The sequence below is a fragment of the Podarcis pityusensis genome (genome assembly GCF_964106645.2).
Source record: "Podarcis pityusensis genome assembly, chromosome: 8".
Lineage (NCBI taxonomy): Eukaryota > Metazoa > Chordata > Lepidosauria > Squamata > Lacertidae > Podarcis > Podarcis pityusensis.
Window position 1 is genome coordinate 67,528,062 of NC_138033.1, and position 19,824 is coordinate 67,547,885.

General features: G+C 48.4%; 1 protein-coding gene and 1 long non-coding RNA gene across 3 annotated transcripts in view; one reads left to right on the top strand and one right to left on the bottom strand.

The window, feature by feature from the left end:
* Window positions 1–19,824, bottom strand: part of LOC308482840 — a 380,605-nt gene that overhangs the window by 317,255 nt on the left and 43,526 nt on the right. The gene's annotated exons all lie outside the window — the stretch shown is intronic.
* WNT4 (Wnt family member 4) overlaps window positions 8,726–19,824 on the top strand; it is a 59,668-nt gene continuing 48,569 nt past the window's right edge. The window contains exon 1 of one of the 2 annotated variants that reach the window (XM_081016234.1): window positions 8,726–8,847. In XM_081016234.1, coding sequence (XP_080872360.1) covers window positions 8,771–8,847 — 77 coding nt within the window. In that variant the 5' untranslated portion in view covers window positions 8,726–8,770. Of the gene's footprint in view, window positions 8,848–10,683; window positions 10,703–19,824 lie in introns of those variants that run through there. The other variant, XM_081016235.1, reaches the window with a different exon arrangement.

The following is a 19,824-nucleotide window of genomic DNA, read 5'->3' on the forward strand; positions in this document are numbered from 1 at the left end:
CTCCCCCCCCCAACAATAAAATATTTGAGAGGGCCCAAAGTTGATAGGCATTGCCATTCAAATCAATCTTGTGACTGATTATGCACGGCGGGGCTTACTAACTCTCCCCCCCCACACACATTTTATTTAAGATGGCACTGCTGATGCAAACCTACCCAATTCTCATTTTCTGATGCAAGAGAGCCAGTGTGGTGTAGGGGTTATAGAGAGTCAAATTAGGACCTAGGAGATTGGGGTTTGAATCACCACACAGCCAGGAAACACAATGGTTGTGTGGCCTTCAGCCAGTTACTGCCTCTCAGCCTAACCTACCTCAAAGGGTTGTTGTGGGGTTTAAATGAGGAAGGGGTGAACCACAGATGCCTCCTTTGACCTCCTTGGAGGGGGAGGAAAACTGAGATATAAATCCAATAAATAAATACAGTAAAATAAATACTACAATGCCACGCCTCCACCTGTCGTTGGCTCTGGCGCCACCTACTGTTGGACCTCCCTGCTCTCCGGTCCTAATGGGCACCAGCCACTGCTGCTTTACAGCCAATGCAGCGATGCTCATAGGCCACTTTCCCATTTGCGCTGGAACAGGAAACACCGTCTCCCCCTCCTCCTATTTATACAGCTTACCTCAGGAATAAACCAATGCCTCTTGTTAGAAACAATAAATCCCCACAAACGTCCAGTGCACATCTGTAACCTCTGGAAAGGGCACCCTCCGACCGACCGCCAGCTGTGCTCTCCTCTCCGAGTGGCCCAGGCCCAACTCGCCTCTCTGCCTGGGCTGCGGATGTGTTTGCATCTGCCTGGGCCGCACTGACTGTTTACTGTATTCATAAACAAATTGCAGCTATAAAAGGCTCCAGAAATAGCCTGGGTTGAAGCAAAAAGGGGGTGAAGAGGAGGAGGAGGAAACAGAATCACTCTAGTCAGCTTTCTGGGCTCTCGCTCTCTCCCGTGAAGGCCTCATCACATGGCAGGAACACACAAGGCTTGTAGGCTGTGCTGGCTGTTGCCACATCTCAAGGTTGGGCCCGACGTTTCAGAGTTCTGCAGCACAATCCTTCACACAGAAAGCCGCTTTACACTGTGCGATCCATCTAGCTCAGTTTTGCCTACACTGGCTGGCAGCAGCTCTGCAGGAGTCCCTCCCAGCCCTACCTGGAGATGCCAGGGACTGAACCTGAGACCTTCCACATGCAAAGCAGGTCTCTTCCCCTGAGCTATGGCTCCTCCCCTCAGGCTATTTGTCCATCTACCTCAGTACTGCTTGCTCTGACTGACAACATCTCCTGGGGGTCTCAGGAAGGGAACCTCTCTTAGCTCTCCCTGAAGGAGCTGGAGATGGAGCACGGGAACTTCTGCATGAAATGCAGAATCCTGTCCACATGTTTATTAAGAAATAACTCACACTGATCTTATTGCAACTTGTGCCATTGAGCAGCCTTCTCCAAGGTGGTCCCACCAGATGTTTACCCTAAAGGTAAAGGTAAAGAGACCCCTGACCATTAGGTCCAGCCACAGACGACTCTGGGGTTGCGGTGCTCATCTCGCTTTATTGGCCGAGGGAGCCGGCGTACAGCTTCCGGGTCATGTGGCCAGCATGACTAAGCTGCTTCTGGCGAACCAGAGCATCACACAGAAACGCCGTTTACCTTCCCGCTGGAGCGGTACCTATTTATCTACTTGCACTGGCATGCTTTCGAACTGCTAGGTTGGCAGGAGCAGGGACCGAGCAACGGGAGCTCACCCCATCACGGGGATTCAAACCGCCAACCTTCTGATCGGCAAGTCCTAGGCTTTGTGGTTTAATCCACAGTGCCACCCGTGTCTAGCCTACAACTCCCATTAATGCTGACCATTGGCCATGTTGATGAGGGCCGAGGGGAGCTGTAGTCCAAACATCTGGAGGGCACCAGGTTGAGGAAGGGTGCCCTAGAAAGCCTGCATGGGGTTGCAGCTCAAGTCTTCTTCTCAAGGTCTCCAGAGGAAGAACTAAAATCTTAAGCGAGGAAGGCAGCCCAAAGTTAACTAAGGGCACAGACTATTTCCTGCTGGCTTGAGAGTGTTTGCTATTCGCTTCAAAGAGAAGACACCATCAAACGGAAGATTGTCCTCTGTAAAGTAATCACATGGCCACCTTAGCAACCAGGTCTGGAAACCACAAATTAATAATAATAATAATAATAATAATCTTTCATTTCAAGAAGAAGAATATACTGTCATTTCAGGAAGAAATGCCAAGGTATCTCACAAACAAAAGCGAACAGCAAAATGACAAGAATAGCATTTTTTTAAAAGAAGAATCTCTCAGTAATTAAAATACATAGTAAAACATGTTAAAACATGCGTAATTCAAATATAATGGATTGTATCCAATGAAGTCCATCCTGAAATTAATGCACCCAAGGTAGCCACAATCAAATAGGTTCAATGGGTCATTGTATACAACCTGCAATATGACAAGCCCATTAAAACAGCGTAACGAAACAGTAAATCAAAGCTGCAGATTCAAGACTGGAGATGGGGAAAATGCTTGTCTAAACCATTGTGTCATCAGTAGCCGGCAGGATGCCAATACGGATGGGGCAACCCCTTATTTCAGCAGGAAGAGCATTATGCAACACCGGTGCCACTAGTAAAGAGGCCTACCTCCAGGTTACCACAAGCCAATAATAATCAGGCTACAGCAAAACTAAGCAGGTTCCATTTGCTGATCAAAAGCCCATATCTGGCAATGGAAGAAAACTGGCTCAGTGGTTAATAGGCTGCCATGGCATATTCCTTAGTGCAAATCACCGCCTGGGCTGCAGCATCCTGCCCCAGCTGTAGCCAATTTTTATTTTTTTTATTTTTATTTTATTTGTACCCCACCCAACACATATACAGTGGTGCCTTGGTTTATGAACAGCTTAGTTTATGAACAACTTGGATTAAGAACACTGCAAACCCAGAAGTAGGTGTTTTGGTTTGTGAACTTTGCCTTGGAAGCAGAACATGTTTCGCTTCCTGTCGAGTGTGTTCCATTTGTAAATTGAATCCCCCGCTGCTATGGAAAAGCACACCTTGGTTTAAGAACACTTTGGTTTAAGAACGGACTTCCGGAATGGATTAAGTTTGTAAACCAAGGTACCACTGTAATGTATAAGCATAATAAAACATCAAACATAAAAAATTCCAGATACAGGGCTGCCTTCAGATGTTTTTTAAAAGTTGTATAGTTACCTATCTCCTTGACAGCTGATGGGAGGGTGTTCCACAGTAAAGGTGCCACAAGGCCCTCTGCCAGTCAATAAAAGGAATATGGGCATCATGAGAAATAGCCTAAACACGATGCAGAGCCTTCGCAACATCAAAAGGAAGAAGTGGGTGCTATTTTCTCCAAGGTGAACAACTCAGAAGCCTTCACAACAGAGTTAGAGTGGAGATGAAAAGATAGATTGCAGTCTGATAACACTTGGAAACTGCTGACAGGGGAATAAGCCCTAGCTCGCGTGCGCGCACACGCACACACACACACACACACACACACCTGAAAAGGGACCATGAGCAACAGTCAGTGTAACTGCAATGCAGGAGGGAGAGAAAGGCCCAAAATGGGATCTATTTTCAGGTCCTGCTCGCAGGTGTCCCACTGGGACAAGATGAGCCTTTGGTCTGATCCAGCTGGACACTTCTTTTGTTCTTATATTCTGTTTTGGTTCACAATTGTGTCGCAATGTCCTAAACAGGTTGGACATGAGTAACAACAGGAAGAAGCAAATAATAAGAAAAATGCCATCAGCATAAATGTGGCACTTTGAACCCAGCCCATCATCATCATCATTGTTGCTATTATTATTATTATTATTATTATTATTATTATTATTATTATTGCTATATACTGAAATGTTTCTGATCTCCCCTGATCCCAGAGCCTTGCACAAAGTTTGGCTATTGGGTTAATCATAAATTCTGGATCAGCCTCAAGCGAACCAGACTTGAGTGTCTCTCTTCCCACCACAAAGGCCTAAGGATAAGCAGAGATTGCTTCTGGTTTTAAATGTGGTAACCGGCTACACAGTTTTAAATGTGGTAATGGGCTACACAGCACAGCACCCAACCTTAACTTGTGCTCACTTGAGTATTCCTTGCAAAAACCCTTTAAGGTAGGTCAATGCCAGTTTGGGTACCAATAGTTTATTTGATTCCACTACCACCACCCTGCTAAATTCTTTTTAATATACAATAACTCCTCTTTCAATTCACCCTCTTGCAATCCCCTGCCCACAGCTATATGCATTGCTTCTCCTTGAATAATAAATAGACTCTGATAACAGAGCCAAGGAGAATGGTAAAACAATAACATAATAAATGTTTCCAGATCCAGGCAACTTGCTTAATGAGTATTCGTCCTGATTTGTTTCTGGGGAGAATAGATGATCCCAGCATTTTCCATATTGCAAAGGAAGCGGCTTTGTTTCAAAAGAGCCCCCAATCAGCGTTGATTGTGCTTTGATTGAATTTGCCTGGATGTGATTGAATCCCGCTCAAAAACAGTGAGAGCCTGGAAGCGCTCTCTGTGTTCAGTTCTGCCTAGCACACCTCCCATTTCATGGGGACCAGGCATTATTTGACAAGGACCCCAAGGGTCATCAATGCAAGTATCACAGCTAAAGAATCCCTGTCAGATGACCATCCAAACTCGCACTGTGGCATCTTCCTTACAAGGCACAAGCTGGCCCTCAGCCTCCCTGTGTCCAGCCCCTTGGTACCTCTATGCCAATGCCGGCACCGCAGTGAAAAACAGACAATCCAGCATGGAGGAGGAGAAGAAGAGTTTGGATTTGATATCCCTCTTTATCACTACCCGAAGGAGTCTCAAAGCAGCTAACATTCTCCTTTCCCTTCCTCCCCCACAACAAACACTCTGTGAGGTGAGTGAGGCTGAGAGACTTTGAAGAAGTGTGACTAGCCCAAGGTCACCCAGCGGCTGCATGTGGAGGAGCGGAGACATGAACCCGGTTCACCAGATTACCGCTCTTAACCACTATACCACAGAGCATGGTATGTAGAGTGCCATTCCTCTGCCACTCTAGGCAGATGTGCTTGTTGGTTAGGATGCAGGCAGCTGGGAAGATTGGACCAGGGGAGATCAAGCTGAAGGTGGTCTTAGATCAGGCATCCTCAACCTCACCCCTCCAGATGTTTTTGGCCTACAACTCCCATGATCCCTAGCTAGCAGGACCAGTGGTCAGGGATGATGGGAATTGTAGTCTCAAAACATCTGGAGGGCAGAGTTGAGGAAGCCTGTCTTAGATTCTGAAAACAGTTTAAATGGGGTAGGAGGACCATCCAGGTAGACCCACTTCTTCTTTTTAACATGGACTTGGGATACTTACCAGTTTCCAAATCTAGTCATGTCAAAGCGTGGTGGTCTGCCCCCACCCATTGCCATCAGTCAGAATGGGGAAGACCACCTTTCCTCAAAGGCCTTCAGAACCCTATCCAGACATAGCAAGAAGCTTTCCACATCTCCAGACCAGTGAGACCAGCCTTCCATATCTCCAAAACAAGATGAGGAATCATGAGTTGCTGCAGCACTGGCCGACTTAAACGTCAGCCTGTTCCAGAAATGATGGTTTTGAGGGTCCAACTCTCTAACCTTGGGATGGGGGGTGGGAGATATTCAGGCCCAGCCCCAAAGGGGGATGGTGCTCAAGTCTTAAGTTATATGTGATCATGTCTCCCTCTAGTGGCTAGTTAAGCAACTGCTAATAGCCTTCTTCAGTGTATCTGAAGAAGTGTGCTTGCACACGAAAGCTCATACCAAGAACTAACTTAGTTGGTCTTAAAGGTGCTACTGGAAGGATTTTTTTTTATTTTGCTAATAGCCTAATACCTCAAAATTACCTCTGCACTTCACTGACAGTCTATTCCAAATAGGACTGCTGTTGGATACAACCCACTGCCTCCTAATCTCACCTACTTTGCAGGGTTTTTGTGAGGGTTGAAATGTGAGGACTCCATATATACCACAACTGCTGGCTCGTTGGAGGAAGAAGATGATTTTTTAAAGCTCAGGTGATGATAATAACAACAATAACAATAATATTGCTGATTGGAAGGGGTGCCCACCTGCCCATGTTTGGCCTTCCAGGGAGGAGGAGAGCAGCAAAAGCCACTACAAAAGCGCGCGCACACACACACACACACACACACACACACACACAAACTCCAAGGAAAACAGAGTTGGTGGGGTGGAAGAGGAGCCTGACAGTAGGTGGTGCCAGAGCCAACGGCTGTTTGAGCAGCCAGGCTCTTTTTATTGATTACATACAGAGAGAGAGACACTGATGCTTTTGGTGCCTAATAACAACAGCACCAGGAAAAATATACAACATGCCCATTTCAAGGAAACCACTACATTGTTTCTAAGAAAGAGCTACTTGAGACGATAATGGGCTCCCTCGGAAGGTGGTGGCCTCTTCTTCACTGGAAAGTTTTGAAGCAGAATTTGGGGGGGGGGGGGACATCTCTTCAGGGATTCTTTAGCTGCGACTCCCGCATTGAAGGGGGTTGGACTAGATGGCTCTTAGGGTCCCTTCCAGCTCTACCATTCTATGATTCTAAGTGGCCTACGGACTTTTTAAGAAGAAGAAAAAGGAGGAGGAGGAGGAGCTCACCATCTGGGGGACCTGCCCATGGAGACCAATGAAAATCTTTATGGGTGCCATTGTGCCCACGGGCACCACATTGGTGATTATTTGTGCAGATGATGCTGAGCTAGATGGACGAATGTTTTCACTCAGCGCAAAGCAGCTTATATGGTACATCTTTTCCGATGACCCTTCTTCTACCAAAATAATACCGCAGGGGGTTGGGAGCCTGTGTCCCTGAAGGTGTTGCCGGACTATAGCTCCCATCAGTCCCAGCCAGCATGGCCAGGGATCAGGCAAGATGGTAGCTGGAGTCCGTGGACATCCAGCAGTTCCCCATCCTATTACCAGTGCAAGCCCAAGCTGAGGCATTTGGAGAAAGGCAACGGGCTTTAAAACAAGTATTGGAAGCTTCTCTCTCTCTTACGCACTCTCTCTCTCTCTTTTACTGATCTACTGCAGCTACTCTCTCTGGGCAAGGAGACAATGGAAGGAATGCAGGCCTTCTCTGCATGGATTTTTAAAAGTCTGAAAAGCAGAAAGAACCACCACTGTAGGACAGGTCAAGGCCTGCCCGTCGTTTCAACCCATGCCAGTTTTCCTTGTTCTACCTTCGGCTATATACCCAGTTTAGCGGAATTCTGCTTATTTTGCATAAATTGCTGGTTCTGCTAATCCAGGGGAAGGGGAGAGCTGCAGCTGTCCCTGAACTCTCACCTGCTCAGCCCCACCCCTGTGCAGCTGAGGTTTCCCCTGGCAATAGGGCCTGCAGACTTTCAACCTTCTCTCTCTGTGGCCTTGAGGGCTGGAAACTTGACCTTTAAAAGGAAGGAGGGGGTTGTGTGGGCGGAGCTCTACACCAAACACATTTCACAGCTGAGAAGGTAGTACAGTACAGTTTATGTCCCAATCCCTTAAGAAACAGTTAGGTAAAGGTAAAGGGACCCCTGACCATTAGGTCCAGTCGTGACCGACTCTGGGGTTGCGGCGCTCATCTCGCTTTACTGGCCGAGGGAGCCGGCATGACTAAGCCGCTTCTGGCGAACCAGAGCAGCACACGGAAACGCTGTTTACCTTCCTGCTGGAGCGGTACCTATTTATCTACTTGCACTGGCATGCTTTCGAACTGCTAGTTTGGCAGGAGCAGGGACCGAGCAACGGGAGCTCACCCCGTCACGGGGATTCGAACCGCCAACCTTCTGATTGGCAAGTCCTAGGCTCTGTGGTTTGACCCACAGCATTTCATAAATGAGCTCACATAGCAAGCAGACCATTGCTCTTTAGCCATTCCCCTAGCTCAACCTTTAAAGCTGTGTTCACTGCCAGAGCTGTCAGCTCTATAACCGTAGGAAGCAAACAAAAGCAAGAACACCCAGGCACCTCTGACCATGCACAGAGTGCCCTATTCCCCAGGCTAAGAAGTCCCTGCATCCACATCCAGGAAGTTTGGACTTCCAAGGCAGAGAGATGGGAGAGGCTTCAGGCAAGCACTTCCCCTTTGAGAAAACATGCGGTAAAAATAAAAGGAAGAGGGCTTCTCCGAGCTAGTGCAGAATGCTTAGCGCATTTCCAGAATAACCCAGAAGAGCTCTGGTTGCAGGGAGAGAGAACAAGAAAGAAGAGAAATGTGCTTTGGAAATAGGCATAATTCAGACTTGCTCGGGGAAGATCGCCTCCCCGGACGCCCGCTCTCTTACTCGGGAGTAGCCCGCGCGTGGGCTCCGCGCCGCTTTACTCCCGAGTAAGCCCCCTTGGGCCGCGCTGGGCCGGCCCGGGACGCGGACGGCAGCAGGCGAGGCGGCTCCCGGGCGCCGCGCGCTCCGCCTCAGGGGTGTCCCGGTCCCGCCCCGAGAGCCGCCTCCTGGGGCCGCGCCCCGCCCGTCCGCCGCTCCATCCCGGGAGCTCCCGGCCGAGCTGACAGTCCGGCTCCGCAGCTGCCGCCGGCGCATCAGCCCCGGCTGCGCCCTGCTGCTCGAGCCGTCGGGTCGGAGCGCCGGGCGGCCGCGGCAGCAGCACCTGAGCCCGGGCGGCCGCGGGTCCGGCTGCGCTGCGGCCCGACGCCGCCGGCCCCACGCCGGCCCTGCCTCCCGCTGCCCCGCCGTCCGCGCTCGCTCGCCCGCCCGGCCGCGCCGTCCAGGATGAGCCCGCGCTACTTCCTGCGCTCGCTGCTGCTGCTGATCCTCGCCGCCTTCTCGGCCAACGCCAGCAACTGGCTGTGAGTGCGGGCGCCGCGACGGGGTGGGAGGGAAGGCGGAGGAGAAGCCGAGTCCGGCCCGCCGGCCGAGGAGAGCTAGGGGCCGCCGGGAGCTGCCGACGCCGCCCTCGCTTGCAGCAGGTGCCGGCAGCCGGAGCAAGCGCCAGCCTCGCCGAGCCAGGCAGTCTGCGGGCAGCGGCGGAGACGGAGCTGTCGAGGTTCCCTCTTCCTCCCTGGTTGTGTTGCCTGGCTTCGCCCTGCTCGGAAAGGAGGATTGGGACCCCGAGCAGGTCCCTACTTCATCAGACCCTGGTGCCTGGACGGGGTCTCTTTCTGGGAATTATCTGGCGCGCGCTCCGTCCCTTCGAGGAGCCAGGGTTGGCGAGCGAGGCGCGCTGCTCTGCTCTTAGCTGCAAACGCACGTTTTGTTTAAAAAATCGTCCTTCTGTAGGCAATAGTATTTCGGGACTCGAAGCAGCCTGGAGATCCAATCCTAGACCTCCACTGGGAGGCTGCGAGGGCGCCTTCTGCACGCGCTCAAGGGCAGTCTTGCTGTGGTTGTTTCCCCCACCTCGCTGTTACGTTCCCTATCCCAGCATCGGGGTTCTTGGCCGCCAGAACCCCTTTAATGAAGCTCCAAGGCGTGTCAAGGCTTGTAGGTCTCCCAGGCTAGAATCCTCTGCTCTCTTTCCTGGGAGTAAGCCCCATTGAGTTCAGTGGGACAGAAGAATTCCCACTGAATTCAATGGGGCTTACTGTGCTGTGAGCACATTAGCCCCAGAAGCTATTTTGTGTTATTTTATTTAATTGATGATCTTTGACTCCTGGAACATGGGCAGCAGACAGAGGGCCTGATTTGAAGAACTGGTGTGATTTTTTTCAAGTTGGTCTACCTGGTGGGATCGTTGTGACATGAAATAACCTGATGTATGTTAGCCAGAGTACCTTGGCGAAAGGCTGTCATGAACAAGAATGAGAACTTATTGTAGAGCAGTTTTCGGAACAGAGGGTGTGGTTTCATGGGAAAATCTGACACACACACACACACACACCCTGCAAAATTAAGTTAATATTATTAGCCTTGATAAAACAGTGATTGCTCTGCAATCTCTCTGAGTGAACTTTTTAATCTCTAAAAGCAATAAAATCCATTGTAACTTTTATTTTTTAAGTAAGAATGGGCAAGGACTGAAAGTGAAGACCTCTGCTTTTAAAGCCGATTCAGTTAAAAAGTTTTGCAAAATAAGGTTTTGTTTTGTTTTCAGTTGGTTTAATAGTTGGGCACTAGGGCTGATATGATTGTGAATTTGATGGCCACCTGTTGTACTTCCAACTTTGCTTAACCCAAACGTGAATTCTGCTACCCATTCTGTCCTCTGGGTCTTTCTGAATGCTGTTCAGAGTGTGTTAGCTCTTGTTCACTTTATTGTGGACAATACCACTTTTTGTGGAAGGGGGAAAGACCTTGATGTGGTTCCAGGCTTGCAGAAATTTGGGTGCCGGGGAGAGGAATAGCAGACAGTTCCTGGGGCTTGTGTATACTGCAAGGGTTGTGCTGTTTGTTCGCACAAATGTACATCTCTCAAGCTTTCGGAGTTTGTGCAGTTAACTCCCCACTTAGCCTGTTAGCATTTTGCCGTCGAACACCCACGATGCTCAAGTTTTGCTAAAGTCGCTCCGCCCTGTCGATAGAAGCAAATCCCACTTGGAAGCCAGTGCTGATGTAACATTGAAGAATTTGGAGGTTCTGCGCAGCTTGATTCATACGTCTGGGTTCTGGAAGGGTGCCTTGTTGTGCTTGCTCATCCAGCAAAATGTAGTCTAAGAAAAATATTCTGTTGCCACTGCCAGAAGCAGTGTTGCCTAGGAGTCACAGGTGAGGAGAGTGCTGTTGTGGTTGGGTCCTGCTTGCTGGCTTCCCATGGGCTTCTGATTGGCTTCTGTGATAGCACATTGAGGGACTAGACGAGCCACCAGCTTGTTCCAGCAGAAAGGCTCTTTTTATGTGCTGGCGCACTCTGTAGCATTCAAGAGAAGCCAAGCAAGAGACTATGGCATCTGGTAGTTTGCAAGGGCAATGTCTAAGGGCCCTGTTGTATGTCCTTTGAGGGAGACCCCTTTTTGGCCCTTTGAGTCAACTGGCTCAGTTCATTGTCTTGAAGTTTTCTGTTCTTGGGCTTCTTGCAACAGCATATGCTACCCCATCCAAAAGTAGCTGGACTCTTAGTGTGGGTCTTTGCAACAGATCTAAAAAGACGGAGCTGTGAAATTCTCCTATCTCCCAATGCCACTCTTTGCTAACCTCCTTGTGGCATTGCAGTAGATAACTGAAGAATGGGATTGTCGCCTGTCACTACCAATCTCTGGTGTTCTCCAGATGGAAGGGTTTTCCTACCTAAAAACTCTTGGCTACCTGCGACATTCAAAGCTGCTTTAGCAATGGTCCGATTTAAAGCTGTGAACAAGTCTGATTTCTTTGGGGGTTGGTTCCTGTTTTGAGGCAAGCCATTGCGGGACTTTAAACTGCACCATGGGCCTATCTGTTTTGTAGAACTGTAGGATGGTTCTGCACCCCATTCACCGGGTGCACACGGCTCAAATATTACAAGTCAGCTTTTCATTTAAAAAGCATCAGTCAACATTCTAGACCTCATGCTTTAAGAGTGGGTGGGCATAGAAGAAGGGTGAAATCCCAGAAGCTACACAAATGGACAAAATACATTTATTGGGGGGAGGGTTCTATTTGGGGGGGCACCTGTTAAGGCTTCCGGTTTTCTCCCCAACATGGGCAGAGGCAGGGTGAATCTATTCGTAGTAGATCGAATAGCATCAAAAATGTTTGGCTTGCATGCTTTATCCAGCTTGTGGTTTACCGTGCATAATTAACCATAGATTGCTGATTTGGGTTGATGATTAACTTGAAGAATCCAAGATGGCAAATAACTTGGGTGGTTTTCAAAGACAAATGCGTGGAGGATAAAGCTAACGATGGCTCCTAGCCACAATGGGTAGGCTGTACCTCCACAGCCAGAGGCAGTATTCTTCTGAATACCAGTTTCTGGGAATTGCAGGTGGGGTGAGTTGCTGTCCTGCTCAGGTGGGCCACTGGGAGAACAGAATGCTGGGCTTAGATAGCCATTGGCCTGATCCAGCAGCCATGCTTGTTCTAAACTTGGTTGTAACCTACAAAAGTGGAAGAAATAATCTCTTCCTCTTTCTAAAGTTGTAAGTGGGATCTTGTTGTTTTTGCTTATTTTTTTGATTCTGGGGTGTAATATACAGGACATAGAATGGCAGAGTTGGAAGGGCCCATGAGGGTCATATGCAGTCCAACCCCATGCAATGCCCAATCTTTTGCCCAATGTGGGGCTCAAACCCACAACCCTGAGATTAAGAGTCTAACGCTCTACCAGGTGAGCTATCTCAGCTATGCAGTACACAGCAGAAGAGCCCTTCTCCAACCCAGGAGAGCTATGTCTCACCATCTCTTTGCCAACTCTTAAAATGCTTGTTAAAGCTTTACATTCTTTTAATTTGAGCCTTTGTGATGACATTTTTAGGCTGCTGTGGGGTTGGGGGGGGGAGAAATGCTGTGTATTTTGTCTTACTGTATTTTGTCTTACAGTGGTACCTCGGGTTAAGTACTTAATTTGTTCCGGAGGTCCGTTCTTAACCTGAAACTGTTCTTAACCTGAAGCACCACTTTAGCTAATGGGGCCTCCTGCTGCTGCCGCGCCACCGCTGCACAATTTTTGTTCTCATCCTGAAGCAAAGTTCTTAACCCGAGGTACTATTTCTGGGTTAGCGGAGTCTGTAACCTGGAGCGTATGTAACCCGAGGTACCACTGCATTTATTTTCAAGATGCCTTGTTTGATTTTCAGCGCAGGGAAAAGGTGGAGTAGAGATGCCAAATCTCCTTCATAATGGAAACGTAGGGAGCTGTTTTATGCAGAGTCAGACTGTTGGTCCATCTAGCCAATGTTGTCGACACTGACTGGCAGCAGCTCTCCGGAGTTTCAGGCAGGGGACATTTCCAGCCCTACTTGAAGATGCCAGGAATTGAACTGGGACCTTCTGTATGCAAAGCAGGTGCTCTACCACCCTTCCTTTCAAACATAGAAACCTTGGGATCTGCCTTATCTTGAGTCAGATCCATTGGTCCATCTAGCCAGTGTTGTCTACACTGACTGGCAGCAGCTCTCCAGGGTTTCAGGCAGGGGACACCCCCAGCCCTACCTGGAGATGTTAGGGAGTGGACTGTGCATGCAAAGCAGATGCTCTACCACTGAGCCATGGCCCTTCTCCAAATAGGGTTGATAATTCATGGCTTCTTTGACTTGTAGATTTGTGACCAGCTTAGGGTGGAGCTACACATGTAAGAGATGCCTGGAGGCTGCTTTTTCTAAGAAAAAAAGAGGGGTGTGTGAATGCAAAGGCAGCGTATGTGTGTGGTTAACCCTTTTCCTCACTTGCTGCCTGCTTCATGTCTTTTCCAAACTGCCTCCCCAGTGCTCTTGCCTTCCTACAGAGCCCCACCCCCCCCCAAAAAAAAGTGCCTTTCCTGTCTTCTTCGTGGAGGACTGTGTGTGAGCAATTCTGAGCAAACTAAGAAGGGGGCGAGAAAGGGTTAAAACACCCCTCTCCCCACCACAGCTTCTCAACAAGCCATTTCATTGCAATACATTTTGCACAAGGGGCTTTGGCTGGCTGAATTTCCCTGCGGTGCTAAATAAGGCACCTGCAGGAAGGTGGCTCTTTGTGCAATTGCTACAAGTTCGCAAGTGCCATTTTTGCATTTGTTGCAGGAGTTTTTTGAGTGCTGGGTGTTGCAACTAGTCCTAGATACCTCCTCCTTCCTCCCCAAGCCCTAACCCCCTGCAGCTGTTTTTTCTTACCAACACCAACCCATGGCTTTTAAAGCAAACAATCCAATCTGCATTTGTTGTTGTTGTTGTTGTTGTTGTTGTTGTTGTTGTTGTGTGCATGCCTGCTGCAAGGCTGCATGGGGGTGGGGGTGGCTCTGAGAGTTGAAGCACTGTGATTTCACACTACTCTGCCTGCCTGCTATCTGACCTACAAGCAGTCCAAGAAGTGGACCTGACTGTCAGCTTCCCTCTCCTCCTTAATCTCAGTGTTGCCCTTGCAGAACTCAGCAGGGGGAAAGGATGGGGACAAAACTAGAATGAATTCATTTTGCCTGCTGTTGGCTCTGGCGCCACCTACTGTTGGGCTCCCTCCTTTCCATCCTATCAGTTCCAACGTGCTCCAGCCAGTCGTGTTTACTGTGCATGTTTAACATGTGCATTCTGTGTGACATGTGTGCTTTCTGAGTGCACGGATTATTTGTTGCAGGCTAAACCACTTCCCTCATGCTAGCCCCTTAGAGTCTCAAATAGCAGTGATCACACCTCTATGGTTGAGAGCAAAGCATGAGAAGTCAAGTTCAAGGACTCCTCAGTGTCCTTTGGAGCAAAGCTACAAACAGCTTGAGTGGATATGTGTTTAGGGCAGTGGTGTTGTGCTGAAATTTTCTGAGCAGGGATTAACCAAGACCCCCTATTTCTCCCCCATCACCCTTCCACAGTCACAATTGGTGTGATCCGTACAAGCACAGGGCTGTAGCTCAGCGATTAGAACATCTGCTTTGCATGCAGAAAGTCCCAGGTTCGATCCCCAACATCTCCTGCTAGGACTGGAACTCTCCCCCATCTGAAACTCTGGAAAACTGCTGGTGACCAATGGAGATAATATTGGACCACGGTCCAACTGGGTATAAGGCAGCTTCCTGTTCCCATGTATGGGCAAACTTGGCATTCTCCATGGTAGCACTCGTGGCAGGGATTTGACCTCCCTTTGGATGAACTAAATGCAATTTGGCTGGTGTATCAAAGCTGCTAGGAGGTGGAGGAATGAACAGAGCATCTGCTATTCAGTAAAAAAAGATAAGAAGAACCAGAACTGTCCCGCTGTATAAGACCAAAGGCCTGTCTGTGCCAGTTTCTCAGAACATAAAGTTGCTCCCACAAAAGGTAACTATCCTCCTTGAAAGAGGATTTGACAAGTTCACAGAGGAGACAGCTGTCACTAGCTACTAGCTATGAAGTCTACGGTCTTCCTCCACTGTCAGAGGCAGAACACATCTGTACTGAATTCTGTTGCATTAGGATCTGCTTGTGGGGAGTTTCCCATCGGTATATAGCTGACTCCTGTGAGAACTCTGGGCTATGGCAGGCCTCTGGCCTGATTCAGCTTGGCTCCTCTTCTCTTCCCACAGTTGCCAACCAGATGCTTCTGGGCAGGACATGAGTGCCCTGGCTCTCTTCTGCTGTTGCACCCAGCAAATGTTCTTAACCTGAAGACCACTTTAGCTAATGGGGCTTCCCGCTGCTGCCATGCCGCCAGAGCATGATTTCTGTTCTCGTCCCGAAGCAAAGTTCTTAACCCAAGGTACTATTTCTGGGTTAGCAGAGTCTGTAACCAGAAGCGTATGTAACCTGAAGCATATGTAACCCGAGGTACCACTGTATTTCTAGAGGGGTAGCTGCGATAGTCTGTTGCAGGCAAAACATCAAGGAGCCCTGTGACACTTTAAAAAGGTAAAGGACCCCTGACAGTTAAGTCCAGTTGGGAACGACTCTGGGGTTGCGGCGCTCATCTCGCTTTACAGGCTGAGGGAGCCAATGTTTGTCCGCAGACAGACTTTCCGGGTCATGTGGCCAGCATGACTAAGCCGCTTCTGGTGAAACCAGAGCAGCACACGGAAACGCCGTTTACCTTCCCGCCGGAACAGTACCTATTCATCTACTTTTGCTTTGACGTGCTTTTGAACTGCTAGGTTGGCAGGAGCAGGGACCGAGCAACAGAAGCTCACCCCGTTGCGGGGATTCAAACCGCCAACCTTCCGATCGGCAAGCCCTAGGCTCTGTGGTTTAGGCCACAGCACCACCCTCGTCCCACTTTACAGACACTTTAAAGACTAGCAAATGTGACACTTTACAGATTAACAAATGTACAGGGGTGCCGACTTGAATAAAATATCGGGAGAGGCAGGTAAGCACATAATCGATCACAAGACATGGTGCAAGCTCACCATTTGAATGGCAATGCCCATCACCTTTGGGGGAGCCCAGCCCTCTCAAATATTTTGGCGGGTTGAAGGGACCTCGGTCCCTAGGAGTTCACTCCTATGCAATGTATGTATTGTGGCAGAAGCTTTTGTGGACTTTAAGAAGTCCATGTTTTCAGGTGGATGAAGCGAAATCTCAGCTGGCAGCTGGAGGTAGGACAAGCCACAAAGAAAGGAGGGGAATGTAAGGTGGGAGATGATTGGCAATGAGATCCAGACAAGTACAGTTGGTGATAATTGAACTAGGTGATAGTGGAAAGGCAATGAGATGCAAAACCAACAGACAAAAAAGTGCAGTTGGGGATAATTGAGCTGCTGCTTAAATGTATGTGAAATATGCGCAGTTATCCTTTGCAGCAGCAAACCAGGGATGATTCACTCAGCGCGGCTAAGATAATTGCGTTAAGATCTTCAATGATACAGGGAAACATTATCTTTATTCAGACCCAAATGAATAGTGCTGAGCTTCTTGATGAGTTATAATTCAGCAGTTTCATGCGAGAGTCTACCTTTCAAATTCTGCTGTCCAAATATGGCTCCTTTTGATCCCTAATTACATTGAAATTTTCTACCAGATTCTGAATACTGCCCCTTTTATTTATATCAGATTGTGTGATTTCTTCCCGCTCTCCACTCCCACATCCACAAAGGGATTTGCCTTTTGGTGAATTCACTGACATTGGGGGAAGGTTCTAAGGAAAGCCACCCTCTCAGTCTCATTCTTTTGTCTATAATATAGGTATAAAAATATCAACCTTGCCAAACAGGGTTGTTGTTCAGGAATTTCTAAGATAATGTGCGTGATTCACTTCTAATCTGATCTATAGGTACCGCCTTTATCAATGGGGCTGCCTTCTAATGAAAGGCAGCCTAAGCTGTAGTAGCCACTCCAAGCTTACTTGGGAGTAAGTTCTATCGAGCACAGTGTTTATTTCTGAGGAAGCACGTGCAGTGGTACCTCAGGTTACAGATGTTTCAGGTTACAAACTCCACTAACCCAGAAATAGTACCTCGGGTTAAGAACTTTGCTTCAGGATGAGAACAGAAATCACATGGCAGCAGCGGGAGGCCCCATTAGATAAAGTGGTGTCTCAGGTTAAGAACAGTTTCAGGTTAAGAACGGACCTCCAGAATGAATTAAGTTCTTAACCCGAGGTACCACTCTATAGGCTTGAGCAATTAGTCAAGCAGAAAGACAGCTGATAAGTACTGGGTTGGACCCAGCCTTGGTCAGTAGATGTGCCCATTGCCAACCTGGTGCCCATCAGCCCCAGCCAGTGTGCTGAGTAAGCCCTGCAGAACTGTGTGGGGCTTGCTTTGTACAGGCCTGCACCGTAAACTATATAGATCTCCTTGTGATCATTTTATCTGCCCTGGGACAGTGGAATCAGAGAGTCGGGGGGTACCCCAGAGGCCATCCAGCCTGACCCCCTGCCAGTGCAGGAAATCCACAGCTACAGCATCAGCTGGGTGGTCAGCCACTGTCAGATCTGAAACCTTGCTCACCTGCTTCAGGGCATATTCCAGGTTCCTTCCATGTGAGGGGATGAGTGGGTGCCTGTCTGTGGCCTCTCTGCCACCTTCCAGATGTCTAAGGGAGAGGAATTTTAATTATTTGTTTTTCACTTCAAGGGCTGCAGTCCCTTTGGGGCAACCTTCCTGGGGGTGGGGGGGCCAGATGCAAATGTGGGCAGAGCAATCAATGCAAACGTGACCTTTGTGCAAAGGGCTAGTTTCTCCACACTCTGACACACCCCTCTCTACGCACCATCCAGGCCAGTGAGAGATGTTATCAGAGCTCAGGGCACATTCCAGACAGGCAAAAACATTCTGGGAGGAGATGAAGAACGACTAGTGAGGGGTGTGCTCTGGAGAGAGCCCCCAGGGCCAGATAGAGAGGCCTGGAGGGCCGCATTTAACTTCTGGACTGAGGTTCTCCACCCCTGTTTTAATGTACGAGACTTTGAGATCTCTGCCCCCACAACCAAAAAAAGCTTTTAAATAGTGCACAAATTAAACATTAATTCTGTGCAACTTCTATACAGGACAACCACAGCTTGGGTCCAGCAGGATGTAAAGACCATTTTACTGGTCACCACTGGATTCTGGGATCCCAACAATTTCTCTTTCCCTCCCTTATTTTTATTTTATTGTTTTAAATGGACCTGGGCCGCTTTAGGGGAAAACAGCTTTTGGGCCCCTCCAGACATCCTTTTCATCATGCAGTCACAAGAATTTGTAATGATGGTGTCAGGGCTGTTTTACACGATCCTGCTGTCAATACTGTTTTTGCACCTGCAAGAGGTTTGTGGGGCAGACGCGTTGCTTCATTTTCCAGCATGTGTGTGCCCTGCTGAGATCCTGTCCATTTTCATGCCATAAAACTTTCCGGTTCATTTGATTTTTGTTTTTGGCCCGCTTTTGTTGTGCTGTGCTCCAGACAGCACGGGGGCGGAGGGAGCAACGCAGAGCAGTTAACAAAGGGAAAGGATGTGTGGACAGTCCATCGTGAATCCCCAAGTAATGCACTATTGTTGCATCAATGGCGTGCTCCAGAATGCACCTGCAGCTCCTGCCCCATCAGTCTAGAAGAGCCTTTCATCTGTGGGGAAAAGTGGGCTATAAAATATAATATAATCACAGAACTGTAGGGGGGAAAGGGACCCCAAGAGCCTTCTAGCAGTTCCCTCACTGCGAGAAGCAAAGCTACAGGGAACCAGGCAGAGGGCCTTCTCGGTAGTGGCACCCTCCCTGTGGAACGCCCTCCCATCAGATGTCAAAGAGAACAACAACTACCAGACTTTTAGAAGACATCTGAAGGCAGCCCTGTTTAGGGAAGCTTTTAATGTGTGACATTTTAATGTATTTTCTTTGTTGGAAGCCGCCCAGAGTGGCTGGGGAAACACAGCCAGATGGGCGGGGTACAAATTTATTATTATTATTATTATTATTATTATCCAGCCCCCTGCAATGCAGGAATTGCAAAGTCAAAGCAATGATTTAAATGGCTCAGGACCGCAAAACCTGAAGGACCACCTCTCCCCATAGAAACCATCCTGGACTCTGTGTTCATCCTCTCAGGCCCTTCTTTGTGCACTTTCTCCTCGTGAGGTCCAGAGGGTGACAACACGAGAACGAGCCTTTTCTGTAGTGGCTCCCCATTTGTGGAATAGTCTTCCCAGGGAGGTTCACTGGCAGCCTTCATTTTATATTTTTAGGTGCCAGGCAAAAACATTTCCTCTTCAGCAAGGCATTTGGCAGGCAGTTGATAGACAGATAGATAGATAGATAGATAGATAGATAGATAGATAGATAAGATACAGTGCTTTTCTGGAGAGACGCATGGGTACGCATACCCATAAACATTTTGTGAATCTTTGTACTTTTGTCCATTTACTGTATTTATTTTTCCCGATTTGAACTGTAAAATGGTGAATTTCTTGAGTCAAAATGGGAGTACCCCTAAACATTTTTTGGAAAAACGGAACTGGATAGATAGATTTTATTATCTGTACCCTGCCTATCTTACCCCAGCCACTCTGGGCAGCTTCTAACACATATAAAAGCATAATAAAACATTACACATTAAAAGGCTTCACTAGCCAGGCCTTTTAAATGTGTCTTTTGGAAGGGCAGGTTTTGCTGTTGTGCCTTTAGTTATTTACTTGTTTTCATCCTGTGTTATTTTATTCTGTGAGCTGCCCTGAGATCTTATGCAGGGGAGGGGGGGTACCTAAAGCTAATAAATAAGTAAATAAAATTAAATGAATAAAGCAGGACAAACTATCCTACGAGCCCTCATTGAAAGGTGTCTCCGGGGCCGGTTTTTGGAGGCGAGGACGGCCTCTCTTAAGTCTGGGCTTCCCAGCAC